Genomic DNA, 22,461 nt, shown 5'->3' with positions numbered 1-22,461 from the left:
CAAGAACACCCAACCCTCCTTTATGGTGATGGCTTCTACCTAATAGGTAAGATCAGGGAAGTACACATTCAAACCTGTATTTATTTGGCAAAGCTGACACATACTGCTCGACTTGCTTTGTGAAGTAGACATAGCCTTTCAGACACAGCCAACTTGCTTTGCATTGTCCCAGGGGTTAATTATCCTGACTCATTACTCATCAGGCTTTCAAGGCTAAGTCCATACTAGATTTCCCAGCCTTCTGGGTTTCTAGCCTGATACTTTAACCACTAGACCAAACTGACTTGCTCCCTGCAGTTTTCTTGGCAAGATTTTTCATTAGTGGCTTGCCATTGTTTCCTTTGTAAGACTGAGAGAAAGTGACTGCCCAAAGTCACTTAGCTTTGTATCCAAAGTGAGATTTGAATTCAGTCTCCCAGTTTCTACCCTGATGCCTTAAATTTCTACACCAAATATGTCTGAGCCACTGTCAGCCTTCCCAGATGACCCTGATTAGATGAGCTAATTTGATTTTATTGTAAGGCTATATTAACAGAATCTTGCAGGTCTGAAAGTACATTCACCACTTTTAATCGTATCATCAATTACAGAGAGTCCATCCTAAATTTCTTTTTCTGAACATAATGCAACTGTGCATTTCCCCCTTATTTAATTGCTTCCTAGACAGCATTTCTTGCCCTTGTTCCCCAAGGTCATTCACATATTCCATTAAACTCCCCAGCTTATGAGTCATAGTCACTTCTTTTCCTACCATTAATGGGACTTACTTTGCCCTTTACTTTTCTCATTCCCTCTAGCTCCTCCTTCAGGCACTGGCACTTCTTCAGATTTGTATACTGCTTCCTGATGTTGCTGGCACTACTGCATCTGTTACCACTTCTGTCTTATGATCCTTCTCTACTACCATAGCAATAGATTTATATATCGCTTTGCAGTGCTTTACGGCCCTCTCTAAGCGGTTTACAGAGTCAGCATATTGTCCCCCAACAATCTGGGTCCTCATTTTACCCACCTCGGAAGAATGGAAGGCTGAGTCAACCTTGAGCCTAGTGAGATTTGATCTGCTAAACTGCTGGCAGCTGGTGATCAGCAGAAGTAGCCTGCAGTACTGCATTCTAAATACTGTGCCACCATGGCTCACCATGATGGCCAGTTGATTGGCCAGTTCCTGTATGTCCGTCTGGTATAAACAATACCTCCACCAACACTGACAGGGTAACCTGCTGTACATAAACAGAGAGCAATTCCCATTCTCATCCGGCACTAAGGATGTTACTTAATCTGGTAACAAAACAACTGCAAGTAAATAGCCAATCCCCACTGTTTCTTATTTATCTGCTCACACGTACAGAGCAATATGAGGTATATTTTAACTAAAAAGAAAAAAAGATTTCCATAGGACATAGCGAACAAGCTAATCATGGATGATCACATCATGTATCACTATATTTAAGAGCTGAGGTGGCGCAGTGGTTAAATGCAGCACTGCAGGCTACTTCAGCTTCCAGTTCTGCAGTTCAGCTGTTCAAATCTCACTGGCTCAGGGTTGACTCAGCCTTCCATCCTTCTGAGGTGGGTAAAATGAGGACCCGGATTGTTGGGGGCAATATGCTGACTCTGTAAACCGCTTAGAGAGGGCTGAAAGCCCTATGAAGCGGTATATAAGTCTAACAAATAAAATAAATAATATACAATACACAACAAACCAATTCATCCACTCCGGGGGTTCTCTTCTCCACAAAATAGTTTCAAAATAGCATGTTGATCATAGTGATCAATGCTGTAAAAACACTACACCAAAAGAAATAGAACTAAGAAGCTTCTTGGTTACTCTTAACATCTTCACTTGAAGGAATATTATCTAATTATATATGATATTAATAGAGTAATAGAACAGAATAATGGAGTTGGAAGGGATCTTGGAGATCTAACACCATCAACCCCATACAAGTAGGAGACCCTTTACCATTCTGGACAAATGACTGTTCAATCTCTTCTTAGAAGCTCCAGTGACAGTGCACCCACAACTTCTGAAGGCAAACCACTCTTCTCACTCTCAGAACATTTCTTTTTAATTCTTAGTTCATTGTCAGGAAATATCTTCTTAGTTACCTATATTGACATAACTGATTAATTAAAAACATTTAATTTTAATATATAGAGATACCCTATTCAATAATGTGTACTGAAATAGAAAGTAGAATCTAACTTTAATCAATTCATCCCTTCTTTGCCTGCTCTGAAATCTTACTTCTGACCCAAACTTTTGGTACTATGTATTATTTGCTAGCAAAAGAAGGCAATGCACAGATTGTCTTCCACTCTGTAGCATGCTGTCTGAGTCAACTGAATGAAAGGGAAAGCAGAAAATATTGACCACAAGGGAAAACCTAAAATTTAACAGTAACAAGTAGCATTTTTATTTCCAGATCTCCAAAGTAGAAAAAGAAACTAAGTAGCAATTCACAACAAATCCAAATTCTTTATTGTATGAGTTCTTACCTGAAGAGGGCAGCATCTTCTAGGTACAGAAACACATGTAAGCGTTATGTGATGCATTATATACCTATATACTTAAAATTTCTTTTTGAATATGTTCTCATATTGAAAAAAGGCTGCGTATTTCACATTCTTTCAAAAATTTCGTTCATTCCAAGAAAGAAAATACGTTATAGATTCTTTATTGAGAGATAATTCTGCCTATATATTTAATCCAGAAAATTTAGTTAAAGTTGTAAAACTGAAACCACCCTTTCCTTCCAAATGTCATTACATTTCTGTATTGATAAGGTGGCATCTTTTTTTGGTTTTACGTTACAAGACTACAGTTATGTCTACATCAATGCAAGCACTATTTCAAATTGAATTGTAAAGACTAACAAAAAATAAAGCAAATCCCATAATTTAAAGACAAGACAAAACCAAACCAAACCAAACCAAACTGAAAATCAGTTAATATCTAGCAAAAATAACAAACACAGTATAAAAAGTTAGGAATACAAATTAAAAATTGTTTTAAACGTCAATCATCTGCCAAAAATATATTAGCATCTTCAACAACAAAGATATCCAATGTTGTGAGATTTAACTTTGTGAAAGATAATTGAAAGATGAATGATACCTAACATTAAAAAAATGCTTAAATATGGATAGGCTATGAATCAAAATGCAACAGATAAATTACATAAAGCAATATGTTTCCTTTTACAGTAAAAGTTATTACCTCATTACATTTGCAAAGATTATAATAGTCCATTCTGGATCATTTAATGAGCTTCAACAGATGGTTATCTACTTTTTTCTCATTAATTGAGGTGAGATTTCATTGCAAGCATGAATTTCAGTGACTTCCTAAATTGGCAAATATAAAAATGTATGCAATAATGTCAGAGGAGAAACAAATATAAAAATACTGTTTGCAGTTAAATATACAAGCCTTAAATGTATATTCAACTACCGGTAATACTATAACCTGTGGGAGTGTGTTATAGCCCATATAAGCTAATTCCAGGGTAATACATGTTTAAGGTGTCAGAAGAGTCTTCTTCATTTTGCTACAACTAATTAATATCACTATGCCCCAATAAATGGTTATAATAGAGACAATTACAATGTAAGGAAAGGTAAAAGGCCTCATTTTGTCAACTTTACAGCACTTGTTATAATTAAATGGTAATTCAGTTCTGTGTTAACTATTCCAAATTACTTGCATCTATTTATATTAAAAACAGAGTATCAGAAAGAATCAATGGAATTTGACCCACAAATAATCATGCAAAGCAGTCTTAAATAAAGCCAACTAGACTCTTTGTAGTAAATTGTATAAGGATTACTACATGACCCAATATCACTTTTCCTATTGGCTTTGGCGGAGAATGAATTTTGTGTCTTGCTGACAATTGTACGCATTAGCTGTGCACCAGAGCTTCAGATTCAAAGGCAAAGTGGTGCTTTGGAGTGTGAGAAGTTACTGTCTGTAACTTCTTAAACCCAATGCATCTGTTTCTAGGAATCACACTGCAGTTGTGTGGAGTTGCATGAGATTCCAGGGAAACATGGAGCTACATTTAAGGAGTTGTAGGTAGATGAAACATTCATCCCCCCTGCATAGTTTGAAATACTTTTGGGGCTTTGAATCCAAATAACTGTCCAGTAACATAACACCAACATAGAAAACAAGTATATTCAATTTTCATATAGCCACTACTCACAGAAGTAGTGTGTAGACATGATAGCAATTACAAGCAAAGGCAGTAGTAAACCGGATTAACTTAACAACTGTGTTACTGATTTAACAACTGCAGAGATTCACTTAACAAATGTAGCAAGAAAAGTCGTAAGATGGGGCAAAACTCAACAACATAAATTTTTGGCTCCATTGTGGTCGTAAGTTGAGGAATATCTGTAATGACTGCATTTGGGAGTCCAAAAAAGAGTTGGACATAATTCTGGTTACAGGCACTGCTTTTTTTAATGAAAACCTTCTGATACACCACATGGATCTTAAAAAATACATAAACTTAAGAGTTAAGAACACTCTGAAAGAATTTAGCACTACTTTATAAAAATGTACAGCATACCAGGCTAACACATTTCCCCCCCTAATTTCAACAGAATGATTAAAAGATAGCAACATAAAAGACTCATTTTGTTGCTACTGGTAGAAAAGACTTCAGTCCCATTTCTGGACTGAAAACCTCCAGCTTACAACCTAATAGCATTCTAAAAGTTTAAACTGTGAACAAGGTACTAGAGAGACAGAACTGGCTTCATCTTGCATTGCCTTTAATGAGTTTCTATTAGAAGTTATTCTCAGGATCCAAATCTATGTTGATACACATTTAAAATGGAGCAAATTGCAAATCACTACATCTTTGTTGTTTCTTATTAATACACAGCACATTATAATTATTCTTGAAAATTCCAAAATTAATACATTGAAAAGAAATACAAATCTGTGAAAAAAATGTTGAAAACGTAAAAAGCTGTTCATGAATTATTTTACTACTCATGCTTAAAAACAAGAAATCATGAAAATGAAATGTCTAGAGTTTCAAACTTGGAAATATATTTGTTCGAAAGAAAATAGATTCCCACTCATGATTACTGAAAACTTGCAGTTCCAGAAGCCTAAAGCTTTCCGCTGTTATCACTGTAATTTTCAACATATAATACTTAGATAGTTCCAAAATTCCTTTACCTTCTTTTTTTTAAAAATTCAATACATTTCTATTATTTTGTCTTTCACTCTCTTTCTGCACCACAGGTGGAACTGAGTTGAGAGCAATTCTGAAGAAGGCATCCATAAGAACAAAAATAAACAATTGCTTCTGCCTCTTTGCCTGACTTTTCCCAGCATGAACACTATTCTTCACTCTACTATCAGTAGCTGATAGGAAAACAGAAACAACATAAATAGAAAAATAGTTATGCTTCCAAAACCTCCATTCTTCATAACCCACAGCAGAATCTATGACGACGGGTCCCAATCTGGATTAACCACTGGATGTACAATTAAATAACAAATATCTAGATTTTTTTAATCTGATATACAAGGATCTCCTTATAAATGGAGATCCATTTATATTTCCACTTTTCATTAGAGCTTTTACAAAGGAAAAAAAATGGGATGAGTCACAATAATCCTCAAGTTTAATATGACTAGACTTTCCTTATTATGAACACTGTAAAGGAAATATTTTTTTTTTATCAAATACTCCCTCTTATTTAAAGTCAACTCCTTTGTGGTAAGTGAACTATGGACAAGTCTATTATTTAGAACAATAAATTGCTACCACTTCCTTTCAGGATTAAAAAAAAACTTTGCAGTTTAGTCTCAGACTCTGAGGTTACAGGGTAGTCTCCCATCCAGCTGCAAACAATGTATAACTCTGCTTAGCCTTTTCTCACTCAGCTACCTGCTATGATCTTACCGTTTTGTTTTACCAATTATGGTTCTTCAACAAAAGCAACTATCACCAATGAAACATATGTAACAAACTGCAAAGGACAGCAATAATAAGTAAAACACTATCAAAGCTATGAAAATCACTGAGGGATTGTAACATTCAATCCGTTTATAAGAGTTACCGAGTGGATTATGTCAAGAGATTTTCATTCATACGTTTACAATGGTACAACAGAAACAATCATATCAACAATAGTAGAAACGGTAGACTAGGGCTTTCAAAGGCAAAACAATATTAGTGGAATGTACATTACTAATTTCAGAGAAGGAAAAGGAAGTAAATCCACGGTATCTAGAAATGTAAGGAAATTCACAATGGAAGTTATCAAAGAAAACAAAACATATTGGGAAAAAACAGAAGCAATAAGTTAAATGGAATGTTACAGACACTGGGAGAAAATTTCAGCATGGATTAGTGTACTAAAAATCACAGAATCACAGGATTGGAAGAGACCTCAGAGGTCTTCTAGTCCAGCCCCCTACACAACACGTAAAGGGTCTTCTATGGCAAAAATGAAGGGAAAGAAATGGCAGCGACAAAAAATGAAGGTTTTTTTTAGCGTTATGTGTGTTTTCTGATAATAATGCTGGAACACCACCAGTAAAGGAACAGAGGCACAGCAATAAACACAGCAAAGCTGAAAACATACATGTGGGGAAAACACATGAAACAATGTGGTTCTGAGAAAAGTTATATTATAAGGCTTTCAGAGAAATCAAGAGGGGATATATAAGCAAAGTTGTATTTAGGATAGCGGTGCAGTAGCGAAAGTGGCCAATTTCATTGGGAGATCTATCAGCGATGGCAAAACTATGGTTGGCGACAGCAGTGTCCGTATCAGCGAAGGATATTACTAGCATCAATAAAGAAGGTTGGAAAGATGGAAGCGATAAACAGTCAATGACGATGATATGGCAACGAGGATGTTGATGGCAGAAGCTTCACCACACACAGTTAACAGTGTCAGTTATAAAGGGGCATCCCGACAGAGATGGCCGCACGATGTGCCGGATGGATTGCAGCAATGGCAGTTATCAGCAAACCACAGCGCAATGTTACCCGCGGAAAGGAAAGTGACCCACAACGATGCCAGCTAAGCCGAAGAAGAGACGAAAGGATATATCCAGCCGGAGAGGAAAATAAAGAGCAGAACAATGAAACCCAAGGAAGTTCCCTAGCAGCATTTGGACCCTGGCAAGCCAAGGAGAGCGCAGGTGGTACAGGTGGTGGCCAAAGTGGTCAGCACTGGCATGGCACAAAGCATGGTGGCAACCCCAGGGAGGCTGAGCAAAGGTCACCAAAGGTTACAAGGCCAGTGGCCAAGGCAGGCCTCTCCCCCCCCCCGCCCCCGCACACCTGGGCAGGGGGGGAGGAGCTCCGTCCCCTCACCTGCTGCCCTCCCGGGTTTTGTCCTCACCTGGTGAGGAAGGCGCCCTGCTGGAGCGGGGAGGCCTGGCCCACAGGACCGGGGACTCCCTGGGCGGACTTCAGCAGCCTCGCCTGCCTTGCCCGCCTCTCCCGCCTTTGCCCCCCCTCCCCACTCCAACTTGTCTCGGCCCGGCGAGCTTCAGGCCCCAACCGTCGCCGCCGCCGCCACCGACGACGACGACGACGCCACCACCTCCTCCCCCTCCATGGCTGCCGCTCACCCGGCTGCCGCTGCTGCATTGTGGGAAGCGGCCGTCTCAGTCGGACCCACCTCACTCGCCGCCGCCGCCGCCGCCCAGACCGGCTCCTGTACCAGCAGCAGCAGCAGCAGCAGAAGCAAGCGCCGCCGCCGCTGCCATGGGAGCTGTAACCGACGGTGAGAGACGGAGCGACCCTCGGAGCCGGCCGCGACCTGCCTTGCCGCCTGCTTCCGCTCGCTTTTCCCGTACGGGCCCAGCTTGAGCGTCCCCGCCACCTTCCCCCCTCTTGGGGCCGGTAGGGCCTTTGCAAACCGGCTTGTCCGCTGCCTTAATGCTCAACCGCGGGGATGGTGATGGGGGTGGGTTCGCTTTTACTACGCCTCCCCCACCGAACCCCGAGATTTAGGACTCCCTTCCCCGCCGGTTGAGCCTCCCGATTCTACCCGGGCTCATTTCTGCTTTGCAGCTCTCCGTGGCGGGACTTCCCACGGTACCCTCCCCCCCGCGAACCACAGGAGCGGCGGCCACGAGGTCTTTTGGGTTTGGGTTTTGCCTCGCGTGTTGTTGTAAATGCAGCCCGTGGGGCTTAATTTGGGGCTCGGTCGGTGGCGGGACTTGCCCGGGTCCAGATAATGAAAGAAAACCAAAAGAAAGCGCCTTTAGGTGAACTCAGGCTGGGGAGGATTTGGGTGGTGGGGAATATTTAAGGCTTACTTCTCTTCGTACGGCTAGGCTGCAGGAATAGGGACGACCTGTGGGTGGTATTGTTATTATTAAAATGCGTTCGCCGTTGACCAGCGACAGTGGACTCTTGGCGGCGCGCAAAACAAAACAAAAAAAAAGGCACAAAAGTAGCTAAAGCGAGTAAAGCCCACAAGAAATCCCTAGTATAGGTCTCCTGCGTGAGCAGGGGGTTGGACTAGATGGCCTCCAAGGTCCCTTCCAACTCTGTTACTGAAACTCTGACTGAGCTATAACAACTTTCAGGAAAACAGAACAGGGATTGAATAACAAACTTCAAAAACATGAAGTATCCCAGCGAAAGGTGGGAGGGGGGAACTAACCCAGCACTACCGTTTAGTGGTTGTATTTGCTTTAAAATTATGATTTTCTGCACATACTCCTTTGCTCTTGCTTCTGATTGGCACATTATTAACTTTATGTTTTGTTCCTACTTTACAGCTCCAGTACTTTTATACAGCTTATTCTGTTTTCAGATTTTGTTCTATAGATATACCCCATGGATTTAAAGATTAATTGATCTATTTTTTCCTATTTTTTCCTGTGCTTGAAATTAATTTAATACATTTATAATTTTGATGAACTTTTTTTAAAATAAAATTGTAGTTAATTTTTAAATAATATACCGTATTCTTTTTCTATATTGAAGGCTACAATTCTGTGTCAAATTTTCAAGTGATAATTTGTCTCATTTTAGAAATATTATTGCTATTTTAGATGAAGTTATTCGTAAGAGACTTTTGATTGATGGAGATGGTGCAGGGGATGACAGACGAATTAATTTGCTGGTGAAGAGTTTCATCAAGTGGTGCCATTCCGGATCTCAAGAAGAAGGGTATTTTGCTGTCTTTTATTTGTAAATCAAATGTGGAAACCGCAATGTTATCTATATAGCACATGCTCATTTTAATAGAAAAAGGAATTTGTATCTAATGACCTGTATCTGAAATGGTTTAACATATATATGAGGGGGAACAAGTTATGATACAACACTTTATAACTTTTGAAGTATGTCTTCGGCAATATGGTAACTGCTTTGGTAATTAAAATGAATGGGTTTTATAGCAAGTGCTGAATAGTATGATACACGGTAGCTAATAGGCCCTGGGAAAATGCATTGATTTGTATTTCTAAGAAAAACAACAAATCATCATATAAAATAAAAAGTAAATGAAAGCCATCAGACAAAAACAGTTTGACTTTAATAAGTAAATCATTGCTATTTATTTGTTCTATAAATGTTAAACATTTTTAGTTAAGACTCTTCTTTCAGCACAGGATACCAGTTTTCTCACAATGTATGCTACATTATGGGTATATAATTTTATTATGGAATATGGTTGTACTTTTGATAGTGACTGTAATAGGAATTGGGATATCACATTACTCTTCTAATGGTTGTGTCTTTGGATACATATTGTGCTTTTGTAATGTTTTGCTAATAATGCTGGGAGTGATAAAATAATGTCCACCAAATCTACAAGAGCTACTTCCTCCATAGGCTTTAAATAAATAAATAAAAAAGAATATCAAAATGTCACAACATGGTGAGATTTCAGTAGTAGTTTTCACATTGTCTGTTGCCTTGGACATCTTTGGGCAAGAAGCAATAACTACCAATTCCTGCTGAAGAGATTGAAACTCTTCTAACATTTTTTTCTAAACTGTGTTTAGTTTAGTTTACTTTTTGTTTTTCTTAAAATGAATAGAAATTTGGCACACTGGAAAACAAGGCACTCTTCTAATATTTGTATTTCTAATCATTTGTTTGGGATTGAGATAGTTGTAAGCTAGTGGTTAGGAGTGCTAGTGGTTTGTTTAGAAATGTGTCCACTTGTCCAGAAAAAGAAAAACCCAAGGAAGTACAGTTGTCTTTCAGAAAAAGTACCTTTGGGATGGTGTGAGTTCTAGTCCATTGTTAGGCATGAAGCTAGCAAATGGCCTTAAGCTAGTCACACACTCCCAGCCCTTGAAGTAGGAAGAAATTCCAGAAATCTTGCTAACAAACTGCAGGAATTTATCCAAGTATTGCAGTAAGGGAAGAAATAAACATAAGAAATAAAATGGAGACTGCACCCCTTCCCTCCCTGTCCTTAAGGTATTGCCAGGGTCAAACCCAATATCTCTCTCTGCCTAATCCCATCAGATCCAAATTGACCCTCCCTGCCCCAGACAAAGCCTTCTGCAGTCCCATCTAACCAAAGAATAGAAGCCTTATCAGCCCTTACAAGGGAATTTCAACCTAGAGAAACTTCAACCTTCCATCTTATCAGCCAGTGACCTCAATATTCAGTCTCCTTCACAATGGACTTCCCCAGATCTGAGACTTTCCTGAAACACCCATTTTGCCTAACAATAGAACTCAAGTACACCAACAAGGATCTGCCTAACATGCCCAAATTGGCCAGCTAATCCCATCCCTAGGATTTCCTACTTTGTATCACTCAATTTCTATAAAAAATAGTTGCTTTTCCATTGTTACTAGTCCCTCTTTCCTGTAAAGCAGGCACCCAATGATCATTGCAATAAGGATTTGTCTTTCCTCTCAGTGTTGTGCTGGTTACTTTAACAAAATTCCATGTCAGCTGCCAAATGTAAGAAGTGACTTGAGTGTACAAAACTATATATTTTATCAAACTAAAATAAATTTGCATTTTGCTTGATGATGTCTGCAGCTTTCTCTTGAGGCTGAAGTTCTATGAGCAGATAAATTGTACTTTACTTCGCCTGTTTTTATTAGAACTAAAATACTTAATAGATATAGTTTGACCATTATAAATATCAACTTTCCATCTTCCAGTTAACACTTTTAATAACTTTCAAAAAGTCCCAGTTAAAATAGGTTTAAACTTAGATATATGTATTGTATTGTTGGAAGAAATGTCTTTCTGGGTTCAGTTCCAAATGGGGAAAAAGACACTGGAAACATGGAGGCTGCTTGGAAAGATGGTTTAATGGTGGACAAGATCACATGGCTTGAGCTCCTGAACAGGAAAGGGGGATTACATGCTTCAAGATGTTAGGTGAAGAAGAAAAAAAGGCAGAGATGCTGAAAGTCCCTGGTTTTATGCCCTCTCTGGGCTTTGAATCTGAGCTTGTATTCTGATTGGTTGTCAGACTGCCATGGGGCCATACAGGGGCAACTCTCTAGGCTGTGTTTTGAGTCCAGGTTTGGCTGAGCAATGCTTCTTCCCAGGTACCCTGTGGTGATATGGATAAAGGGCTAATACTATCATGCCTTAATCCCATCACCCTGGAGCTGAAGGGAGAGATTTTTGTTATGTAGAATTGACTGGCTCGGGCCTTTTAATGGCCCATTAACAAATGTGGGAGCTATTAAGAGTGAGCCTGTTTCCTTCCTAAAAACATGTTTCTCCATTTCTTATCCAAGGAAATATAATATTCTGCCTTTTCAATATTTCCCAGGATATTTCATTTTTCTAGGAGAGGGGTATGTTTTAACTTCCTACAGTATATTTGAAAAAAAGTGATGATACCTATGTTGAATATTAGCAGTCACAAAGATAGATCTTCTCTATGATGATCTGCCCTGAAAATGGTTAAGTTTTCCCATGGTGTAGCCATTGTTTCTATAATTAAGGGCATCTACCTTGCTTCTAGTTGTCATCTTTTTTTCATTCTTTTTGATATTTCTCAATATTATGCACTTCCCAAGAGACCTATATTACACATATTTCCAAAATATGAACATTTGAGTCTATCATTTGTGCCTTAAATGAGAACTCTGGTTTGTTCTATGATCCATTGTTTTGTATTTGTTTTTATTTGTTTGGCTATGTGTGGTATTCTCAGAAGTCTATCCTATTGCCAACGTTCAAAAGCATCAAAAAATATGCTGATTGAAGAGAATAATTGTAGCTCAGGGTTGAACTACAGAATTCTCGTTGCTCTCTGAGCTTGGTTGTGTTGTGCTACAGACATTTTATAATCAAACTAGGTAGTATCATCAGTGCTCATTTAGAGTAGAGCTTGCTCTCATTTTATATACTAGTAGGTTGCCATGTCAGTATTGGTGGGAGTGGTCTTGATTGGCTATAATTTATTGTTAGCTTATTGCTTTCTATTAGCTTGTTTGAGTTGGTAGTTCCTAAGATCTACATACCATTCAAAAGAGACAGTAAAAAAAGCCAAAACACCTCCTTACTGACAATCAGTATCCAAATGAGCAGAAATTAACATTAAGATTAACATTAGATCAACAACCAAGAAGCAAACAATACCTCAATCAAGGAACTACAATTAAAGATTGCACATTCTATTAAGTTTCCTTTTTTGATACTAATACACAAATAGATTCCTTTCAGACTGTTGGCCACAGTCATTCTTCAGATTTGCTGCCATAATTCAGTTAGAATCTTTAGCGAAAATAAAAATAAATCTACTTCATTTTAACTTGCTTCTAATTGTACCAAGAATAGTGCCTTTGGAAATTGTTGATTAGCTACTAATACCATATGTTCCTTCTCTGCTGTTTAGCTATACTCAGTATCAGCGCATGCTCAGCACTCTTTCACAATGTGAATTTTCAATGGGAAAAACTTTACTAGTATACGACATGAATCTCAGAGAAATGGAGAACTATGAAAAAATCTACAAAGATATAGGTAATATTTTTTTCTGATTATCAGTGTCAAATGCAAACTTCTTTTTAAAAAAGGAATTATTCCAAATGAGGTGTATGATAGATTTGGGAGTTGAAGTATTCTAACCCCAGTCATTTCTCTTCTGAAGGATGGTTCAGGTTGAGATGTTTTTAGTTAGATATTGGAGCAGTTGAGCACAACCTCAAATATTTTGTGCAGTTCTATTGGCAAGACTTATTGGTACTATAGAATGTTTTAATTACCATAGGTGTAATTTTTTCTTACAATTGTTCCTGAGGATAAGATGGATTTATTTCTATCTTGTAAACTGAAAGCTAAATACTAAAGGCAACCTTTTTGCCTTTGCTTAAAATAGCATCCTAGAAGATTCACATGGAAAAAATGTTCAGGTTGCTACAAAGAAAGTGTACACTTTTTAAAATTCAGTTCCTTCCTAGTGGATTTTAATTTATTTGTCATTAGAGATGATAAAATGCCATATAGATCAGTTTTTACTAGCTTAGCTAGTTAAATAGCTGTGATAGTATCATCTGGTCATCACTAGCTATAATCAAGCAACTTTCCATTTGGTCTACAGTATTTTGTAGGAATTGCTTTTAAAAATATTCTGGAAACTTCAGATAATTGACTGAGTGATAAATCACCATGTCAGAATTCCGAGACCTTCACTGGTTCCCACTCTTAGCTGAAAATGTTGACTTGATGTTAGAAGTGGCAGCTGCATTGATCTCACTTTTGTGGAAGCTGTATTTTTTTAGCACAGGTCTTTTGAGTTGTTCCATTTTAATTAATTTTGCTTTTGTTACATTTCTATAGTTTTTAATACATTTTATTGCTTCATTGTAAGTAATTTAATTTGTTTTCATAGTAAGCTATCCAAGATTGTGATTACAGACTGATAAACATTTATATTATGTCTAATCAACCTTAGAACCAGATTTTTCTAATTGTCTCACAATTTTATAGAAATAACTAGCTTCAGCACATATAGACACACAGACAAATGTTCTGAGTACTTTGGCAGTAATTACAATATCACAAAATGCAACATATTTTAATTTCTTGATCTATTTAGTTCTGGAGATGAAAATCAATTTGGATAATGTTGCTACATACTGATTGGTGTAATTTTTATAGTTCAGTAATATTATGAGATTTATAAATTTATGTCATTGATTTTATTTCTTTGAAAGAAAACAGCATAGCTGCAGCTCATGAAAAAATTGCCGAGTGCAAAAAGCAAATTCTTCAAGCGAAAAGGATACGAAAAAACCGCCAAGGTAGGGTTTACTTTGCAGTTGACAACTTTATTTATTTATTAAATGTATATGCCCCCCATCTCACTATTTTTTTTGATAATTTTTTTTTTATTTTCAAAACAAACACAACATCCTTCTTTACGTGCTGTAGAAAGTGTATCAGTTGGTTACAAAAAGACTTTCGTGCATCTCTTCCACAGTCAACAAACATAATTCATATTAACTCAAGTATTTTAACTGAAATATTTATACACGTTACCATAATCATATCTCCATTTTCATTTGACTATAATTGTTTAAATGTTCATCATCATAAAATATACCAAGATTTAATACATAACTACATACTGGCCTTTCATTTACTCTTTCTAAAATCCTCCATTAACAGTGAATCCTTACCGTATGTCCTATTCTAGCTAAACATCCATAATATTTAATAACAAAATTTTCTAATCCTCCTTTCCAAATCACTGTTTAGAATTTACATCCAGTTTCCTTATGTTATACCCATATCTATATATACATTGTTATCCTTATCCCTCCTTTATTTAACTGTATCCCATATCATAACATTTCCCCCCTAATAATCAAAACTTTAACTGTATCTAACTTAGTTCTTTTTTTTTATTAACCTTTTTATATAATCCAAAGGATTTCTAATCTTCCTTTCATGGGTACCATTCAATATTCATATCCAATTATACTCATCATGACACTACACATTGTATACATTAGCAACATTATCAATTCTTTATTTAAACTATATCTATTGTCAATAAATTTCACTAAGTTTAACTGGTTTTAAATTATACTCTTCCATCTATCAACCTGTATCTTTCCAATAGCAAAACAATCTCATACCTTCTGCCATTTGTGGTGTCAGTCCTCTAATCATCTCCTTGATCAACTTTGTATGGACTCCTCTTAGCAACTCCTTGCTTATAAGATCTCTCATGTAATCTTGATGCCCTTCTTCTGTTTCCTTAATCAGCTTATTTTTGATTGTCAGTAGTGTTATCAATGATTGCTAATAAAATTTCTCTTTAAATCCATAAATTCTTTTGTTTTTTCTTCTTCTATATCTTGCCATCTGGGGTAAATTTCCCCTCCATTTAATTCCTCTTTCAGTATTCCACTCTTTCCATTTTCAGAGACAAACCAATCACCATAAATATCAGCAAATTTAATTTCTTTATATTCATTTTCACTTTGATTTTTTGGGTTTTAACTACCACGTTTTCCACTTGATAAACATCCTCAACTTCTTCATCATATTTTGCTGTTATATGCTCTAAATCTTCCAGCTTCTTCTCTATCCTCTTATATGTATTTGATAATTTATGTATTTCTGAGAATATCTTTTGCAAGCTTAAGGTTTCTTTCTGCTGTTGAAATTGTGCCATTATTTCCAGCTAACAAACACAGCTGCTCTAGCTTGGAAGGTTAATAAGATTAAGCATAGATTCACAATAACGTTTTGTTTTCACTTTTCTCTGGTTAAAGATATACTTCAAAGGGACATCTGTATGCTTTTTTTCTTATCACTCTCTATAACCAAGCAGTGAGACCTTGTAGTGCCAAGCCAAAATAATCAGTGAGAAACATAAGAGTGTTTCATTTCCAGTACACAAAACTTCCAGCCTCCGAGTAGCAGTGTTATTGTTGCAAGTTTCCTTGTTTCTTTTTGTATCTTTTTTGTATTTCAAGTTAAAAAAAGAGTTCAATTTTTGAATGAGTTAGGAGAACATCCACAGTAATGAAAGAGGAAAATTTTAGTCCATAGGTTACAGAGAATAATAAAAGAAAAAAAAAGTAGAAGAAGAAAACTTAATCCATTCGTTTTAAAAGGCTTGCATAAATTCCATCCATGAAGATAGCATTTAAAAAGTAAGATAACCCACTGTCCAAAACCATTCCAAATTTAATTCCGCCACTTAATTCTTCTGTTCTCCAATTTAGATTAATTTTAAGTTTTTTATAGGCAGTCTCTTTTTAAAACGGTAAAAGTTCCTCACCAGCTGAAAACACTTTCTCTTTCCATTTTGGAGCCGTCCCGACTTCATCAGCCTTGGCTGGATTTTTTGTCGCCGGCTTGAAGAACTTCTCTTGCATTGATCAGGGACTTTGTGATGTCCCTGAGTTCAGCAAGATGTATTCTCACTGTCTCTGCGGGACGGTTTAGGTCTGATTGGACCACCCAGCGGCAAAAGTATTGGCTGCGGTCTCGGAGCATCAAGACCGCATGTCCGTATCATCACGACGTTGGCTCCTCCTCCCCCATCTCACTATTGAAGCAACTCTCGGTGATTTACAAAATGGTAAAAAAGTAATATTGCAATAGCATTTAGGGTTATATAGTAATAGCATTTAGACATATACTTTTTAAACAGTGCTTTATAGCCCTCCTCTAAGCGGTTTACAGAGTCATCATATTGCCCCCAACAATCTGGGTCCACATTTTACCGACCTCAGGAGGATGGAAGGCTGAGTCAACCTTGAACTGCCAAATTGCAGGCAGCAGGAACTCAGCAGAAGTAACCTGCAGTACTGCATTCTAATCACTGTGTCATCATGATTCTTAAAATACTGCCCCATAGTACTTTACCGCACTGTTGGCAGTTTACAATGTAGAAGCATTATTTGCATATTGCACTCAATAATCTGGGTCTTTAAATTCCTGACCTCAAAATGATGGAAGGTTGAGTCAACTTTGAGCCCCTATCAGGATCAAACCCCAGGCTGTGGGCAGAATTTGCCTGCAATATTGCATTTTAACCATGATGCCACCAGGGCTCTAATGGAAAAACAATTAAAATGACCAAAAATTAAACAGAAACTAAAAATGAAGAGAACGGATGGCACAGAGGGTGGGATCTTCTCTCTTCCACAGCACCCCACACGTAGAGCACCCCTACTGAGGTCCCAGGCCAGCGGATAGAGCCAGGTTTTAAGGCCCTTCCAGAAGGCCAAGAGGGAGGGAGCAGATCTCACCTCTGACCACCAAGTCAGCAGAAATCCTAGATTATGTTGGAATGCTTGTGGGGAAGCAAAGGGGAAGGGGTGGAGATGCTCATTTGATATTTTCACTACTATTTCTTCATATGCTATTTAGAAAATAATAGTTTGAGATACCTACTTGATTTCTTAGGAGCTATTTTACGGGTTCCACAAGAATTTAGCTTGTCTCCCACATTATTCAATATTTATATGAAGTCTTTCGGGAGGGTGATACAAGGGAGTTGGCTGTCACCTCAACTTTTGAATATCCCCAGTCTATAAATAGTGACTGGTAGAACAGGGTGAAAGTGAATGTGGACAAGATTCAAGTAAGTAAATGACAACATTAAAGAAAAATTCCTCTTCTGAGGAATTTTATTCTCTTTTAAGGATGAGGTTTACCTCTTGCTGCTGCAGGACTATGTAACATAAATGAAAAAGGAAGGAGTTTTTTGCCAGTTTTTGTCAATTAAACCTTTTTGAGATTATCTAATCACTATTACATTGTCTTCCTTTTGTTTTATTATATTGTTTATAGTTTACCCAAAATAATTATAAAAATAAAAAACAAGAAAAAGAAAGGACTTTCAAATTTGAGTTCTGCACACAAAATAGAATATGCACATTAAAATTATTTGAATTAATAAATGTCATTCTTTGTGGTATTGAAACAATGTGGACTATGATCCATATTTTATTCTTTTCAGAATATGATAACTTGGCTAAAATAATACAGCAACATCCAGATAGACATGAAACATTGAAGTAAGTATGAAATGAACTCAAGTACCTAATGCATTACAGAGTACAGGTATCAAATAATAATGGCAAAAACATTTACATGCCCCATCATCAATATTAATAAGAAAGATTTGAACATTTGTACATTATAATATAGCGGCAAAGATGTTGGACTTAAATGGGAATACCCTAATTTAGGTCTCCACAAAGAGAATTAATTTTTGGCCAATTATTCTCTATTAGCCCAACCTCTTACTACAAGTTCTGTAGGACCAGATTACAGGTAGTCCTCAATTTACGACCATAATTGAGCCCAACATTTCGGTTGCTAAGTGACACATTTGTTAAGTTTGTTTTGCTCCATTATATGACATTTCTTGCCACAATTGTTAACTGAATCACTGCAGTTGTGAAATTAGTAACACAGTTGTTAAGTGAACCTGACCTCCCCATTGACTTTCCTTGTCCAACAATCACAAAAAGTGATCACATGACCCCAGGATCCTGCAACTGTCATAAATATGAGTCAGTTGCCAAATGTTTGAACTTTGAACACGTGACCCCAGGGATGCTGCAAGGGTTATAAGTGTGAAAAAGTTCATAAATCACTTTTTTCAGTGATGATGTAACTTTGAACGGTCACTTATACCAATTGTTATAAGTCAAGGACTGTCTGTATAGGAGCTGGTAGTATGCCAATTAGCGGTACTCCTGTTTTTGAAAGCATAATAGAAACTGAAGTATGAATTAGTTTTACTGGTCTTGAAAAATGGCCTTTTCATTGGGTTCATTTCCAGACATAACTGAAAATGCTACTTTAATTTTTTGAACTCTCAATGAACATTTCAAATAAATTGCTTTTGCACAAGCCTGAATTACAATAATGGCTTCTTTTGCCATGAAAGGTGAGATGAGGCATCCTCAGCTGAGTAATCTAGCTTTGGAAATGTGTTTTTTTTTTCCCCTAACAAGAAAATTAGACAAGTTTCTTTCTCTCCAATGCCTTTTTATTAGTGCAGACATTTTCATACATGGTTTACGGTATTTTACTGCTGTTCTATCTGGTTCAGATTCCGTTAATTGGTTTAAATCAGAATTTCATTATTATTTGCAAATGAGCTACTCAGGGGATTTTGAACAGTTAAAGCATTCAATATAAAAAATTAAAATAAAGCGAGTGAAGGTACTATGCATTAAATGACAGTGCACTTATTATGTTCTCAGGCAATTGGAAGCTCTGGGGAAAGAACTGCAGCATCTGTCTCATATCAAAGAAAGTGTTGAGGACAAAGTAAGTTTATCTCACAAGCTTATTGATTCAGAATAGAGAGTCTTCTGTAAAAACCCATATTCTCATGTATATTTCCTTTCTGTGCTTCAGCTGGAGTTGAGACGGAAGCAATTTCACGTTCTTCTGAGCACCATCCATGAGCTTCAGCAAACACTGGAAAGTAAGTAATTCTGCTGCCGTACTTAAGAACATCATTCCTTCCCTTTTATATAGCTGCTTGACCCTCCAAATTTTCATTGACTCAAAGGTATTCAGAACACCTTTACTAAATGTCAAGTTCTGAATTCCACTCTCAAATTACCTTATGCTGCCTCATTCTTTACAGGTAGTCTTTAAATTGTGGCTGTAATTGAGTTCCATATTTACGATTGTAGGTCACTATGGTGGTAAAACCATGTGATCGGACCCAATTTTATGACCTTTTTTGTAGTGGTCATTAAGTAAATGCCCAATTACTTCCTGTTTCTGGCAAAAAAAAAACAACCACTGCACAGTGAATAATGTGAACAACGGATTTGCTTAATGATCACAGCAACTGCTAAACAAATGTGAAACTTATTTTTAAAAAATGTTTATTTTGGATATATTTCAGATGATGAGAAACTTTCTGAAGCTGAAGAATCATCAGATGCTCCAATGGAAGCAGAGGATAAACAATAGATGTGTATAGCTCAGCAATCTGGTAGTATGTTTTCCTGAAGATGATTAATAACTAGGGTTTGAATTCATTTTGTATATTATTTCTTTGTCCAAAGTAACTATAATATGTTTCTATCTGAATGAATCCATGCTTATTTACAATAAATTCTTGAAATTACACAATAAAATAATCTAGTCTTGGATTAATGTTCTGGAATTAAGCTACCTATTATATTGATTATATGGTAGAGTATTACATTGAAACAAAAATCAGAGATAATTTACAATTCTAGTAAGTGATAGACAAGTGACCATTCTGAACCATAACTTGATACACTGAAACATGTCTTGTATAAGAACACATTAATATTTGTTGTCTCCGATTATTAACAACAACATATGAAAACATGTTTATTCAAAATATTATGTTGTAGTCCTTAAAAGATCATCCAAAGCAGTTTAGATTAGTCTGATTCCCAAAGATTTACATTATTGCATTTCTCAGAACCATTGGCTACACTGATTTTTCAGCGATACTATCCAGGAGGATAACTAGTTTTATATGTATGAAAAATACAAAGTATAATAAAATAAAATATGGGAATAAAAGGAAAGGTTAAAATGGTTGAGTCACTTAAGAGATCTGTGTTGCTTTGTTTTTCCCAAGAAAACAGTGAAGCATAGGAGCAATTTTTAGTGTCAGCTTTATGTAATAGATGCTTATCTCTGGCTTCCTTATTCAAATCTTCGTATTGTTAGGGCACTTATTTTAGCTTTTTTTGTTTTGAGAGATACTTCCCCTGTAATGGAATATAAGGTGGGAGTTCATTAAACATCTCAAGTCAATCTTGTATATGAGTTGCAGATTTGGTATATGCAAGGAGGCAGCTCATGACCAAAAGGAGGAGAAGTTGTCTGCCCAATCTTTTTCAATTCAAAGAAGGGAAAGAAGAGAAAACAAAGAATAATTCCTTGTCTTTGTCTCTAGTGTGATCTGCATTAAGGAACAGGGGCTTCAGCCGTTACCATTGCTACCATCACTACCACTGGTATCACCAAAATAAATTCTCTTGTGGATTGAAGGGTTTTCATTTGCAAGTCTTGAGAATCATTTGGCTGGGCTAAGTAGGATGACTAAATTGCAGCATTCTAAATATTGGTGTGTGCCATCCCAAATACAGGTCAATAATTAAGATTTCCTTCCTTATGTATTGTCAATTCAAACTATTGTATATTATAATGGATGGACATTTGTGATGATATTCCAAGTGAGGAAGTCAAAGAGAATGTGTCATATCTTGCATAATCCAAAGGAATCTTAAATTTTTCCATAATGACTTTAATGTATTCAGTGAGTCCCAAATGCTGATTTGTGGGCATCATGAAAAGCACAGCTAGTTTGTTGATTTTGTGTTGTTTTTCATACCAAAGGAAAGGTGCTGTTTCATTTGCCAAACTAATGGGTGTTATGAAATGATAAGAGACCCATTCACTGAGTTTGTCTTATAGAACAAAATATTTTGGCCTGCCTTATTAGCTAATGAGCATGTAACACTGAAGCAAGTTCTACACAATTGCATTGAACTCACTTCAAAAGAATGTATTTAGCATCTGGATAACAAGCAGTGCAGGATTAATTGATAAGTGGATGAAAGAGTTGCATGGAATTACAATAGAAAGATAAAAGTTGGTGTTGCATGTTGCAATTAAATAATACATTGTCTTCATTTTCCTGCATTCTAAGCATCACTACACTTATATCTGATGGCATGCTTTTTCTTTTGGAACAAGGAGAAAAGTCTTTTCCACCCTCACCCACTCCCCATCTGCTAATTTAAGGAAGAAAATCTCAAACCAGCAGCTATCATAATAGATTGGATTGCCTTAACATGCCCAACCAATTCCTCCCCAAAGTACAATAGTAGTTTACGGTAATGTGTGAACACAGTATCTGTTCAGCCTCTGAAATTTTCCTTCAACTGGGGAAACCTTTCCCTTGTAACTGGGGAAACCTTTTCATATAGTTTCACATGCTCAGTCGATTGTGTGGATTGAATTCTATACAGTAACCTTTTTCTGCTAAGGGCTGCATTTTTTCAAAGATAGTCCATCAGAGATAGTAGGTGAAGAGGACAAGGTTTACAATATTGTAGGGTTGTATAACTCTTTTCCTTCTGCATTTCGATCTCTGTCTGACCTTTCCTTTCTTCTACTGGTTGTTATCTCTTATCTAGCAATACTAAGCCAAGAAGTGAACACAGTTTTCAGATTCCAGATAATAAAGTCCTAGTATGTAGGTTTTTTTCCCCCATCCTCACTCATCACCTTATACATTTATTTACTGAAGAAGTCAAAACCGCATTTAAAGTTGTAAAGGGGGCAACTCAGTTGTAAAACTGGATGAAATATAGAAACAGCAAATAATTATAAGCAGGTATTAAACATACATATAAAGATTAGGTTAAAAATTGTGGCAAGGTGGAATATGAGGTTAAATTTGCAAGTTCTTCTATGGATATTAGTTACAAGGGAAGGCTTTAAAATACAACTGTAAAGATAGTATATCTAGGG

The 22,461-nt window shown here is 36.8% G+C and overlaps 2 protein-coding genes across 4 annotated transcripts in view; one reads left to right on the top strand and one right to left on the bottom strand.

Moving 5' to 3' along the window:
- The window catches only part of ATXN7 (ataxin 7), a 118,797-nt gene extending 111,294 nt beyond the window's left edge, over window positions 1-7,503 (bottom strand). For all 3 annotated transcript variants that reach the window (XM_087708814.1, XM_087708815.1, XM_087708816.1), the window contains exon 1: window positions 7,387-7,503. The gene's annotated coding sequence lies outside the window, so the exon portion shown is untranslated. The remainder of the gene's footprint in view (window positions 1-7,386) is intronic.
- A 62-nt stretch (window positions 7,504-7,565) lies between these two features.
- THOC7 (THO complex subunit 7) lies at window positions 7,566-21,617 on the top strand. Its single transcript, XM_087708818.1, has 9 exons — window positions 7,566-7,773; window positions 9,056-9,173; window positions 12,836-12,963; window positions 14,157-14,243; window positions 17,927-17,984; window positions 19,185-19,251; window positions 19,342-19,411; window positions 19,844-19,936; window positions 20,879-21,617. Exons 1-8 carry the CDS (start codon window positions 7,755-7,757, stop codon window positions 19,909-19,911), a joined length of 615 nt encoding a protein of 204 aa, XP_087564944.1. The 5' UTR covers window positions 7,566-7,754; the 3' UTR covers window positions 19,912-19,936; window positions 20,879-21,617.
- Window positions 21,618-22,461: the final 844 nt, after the last annotated feature.

The sequence above is a fragment of the Thamnophis sirtalis genome, unplaced genomic scaffold (assembly GCF_051295495.1).
Source record: "Thamnophis sirtalis isolate CommonGarterSnake01/CBP01778 unplaced genomic scaffold, rThaSir2_p1.2 scaffold_3, whole genome shotgun sequence".
Lineage (NCBI taxonomy): Eukaryota > Metazoa > Chordata > Lepidosauria > Squamata > Natricidae > Thamnophis > Thamnophis sirtalis.
Note: the sequence above shows the minus strand (reverse complement) of the source record. Positions and strands in the feature narration are given on the sequence as shown.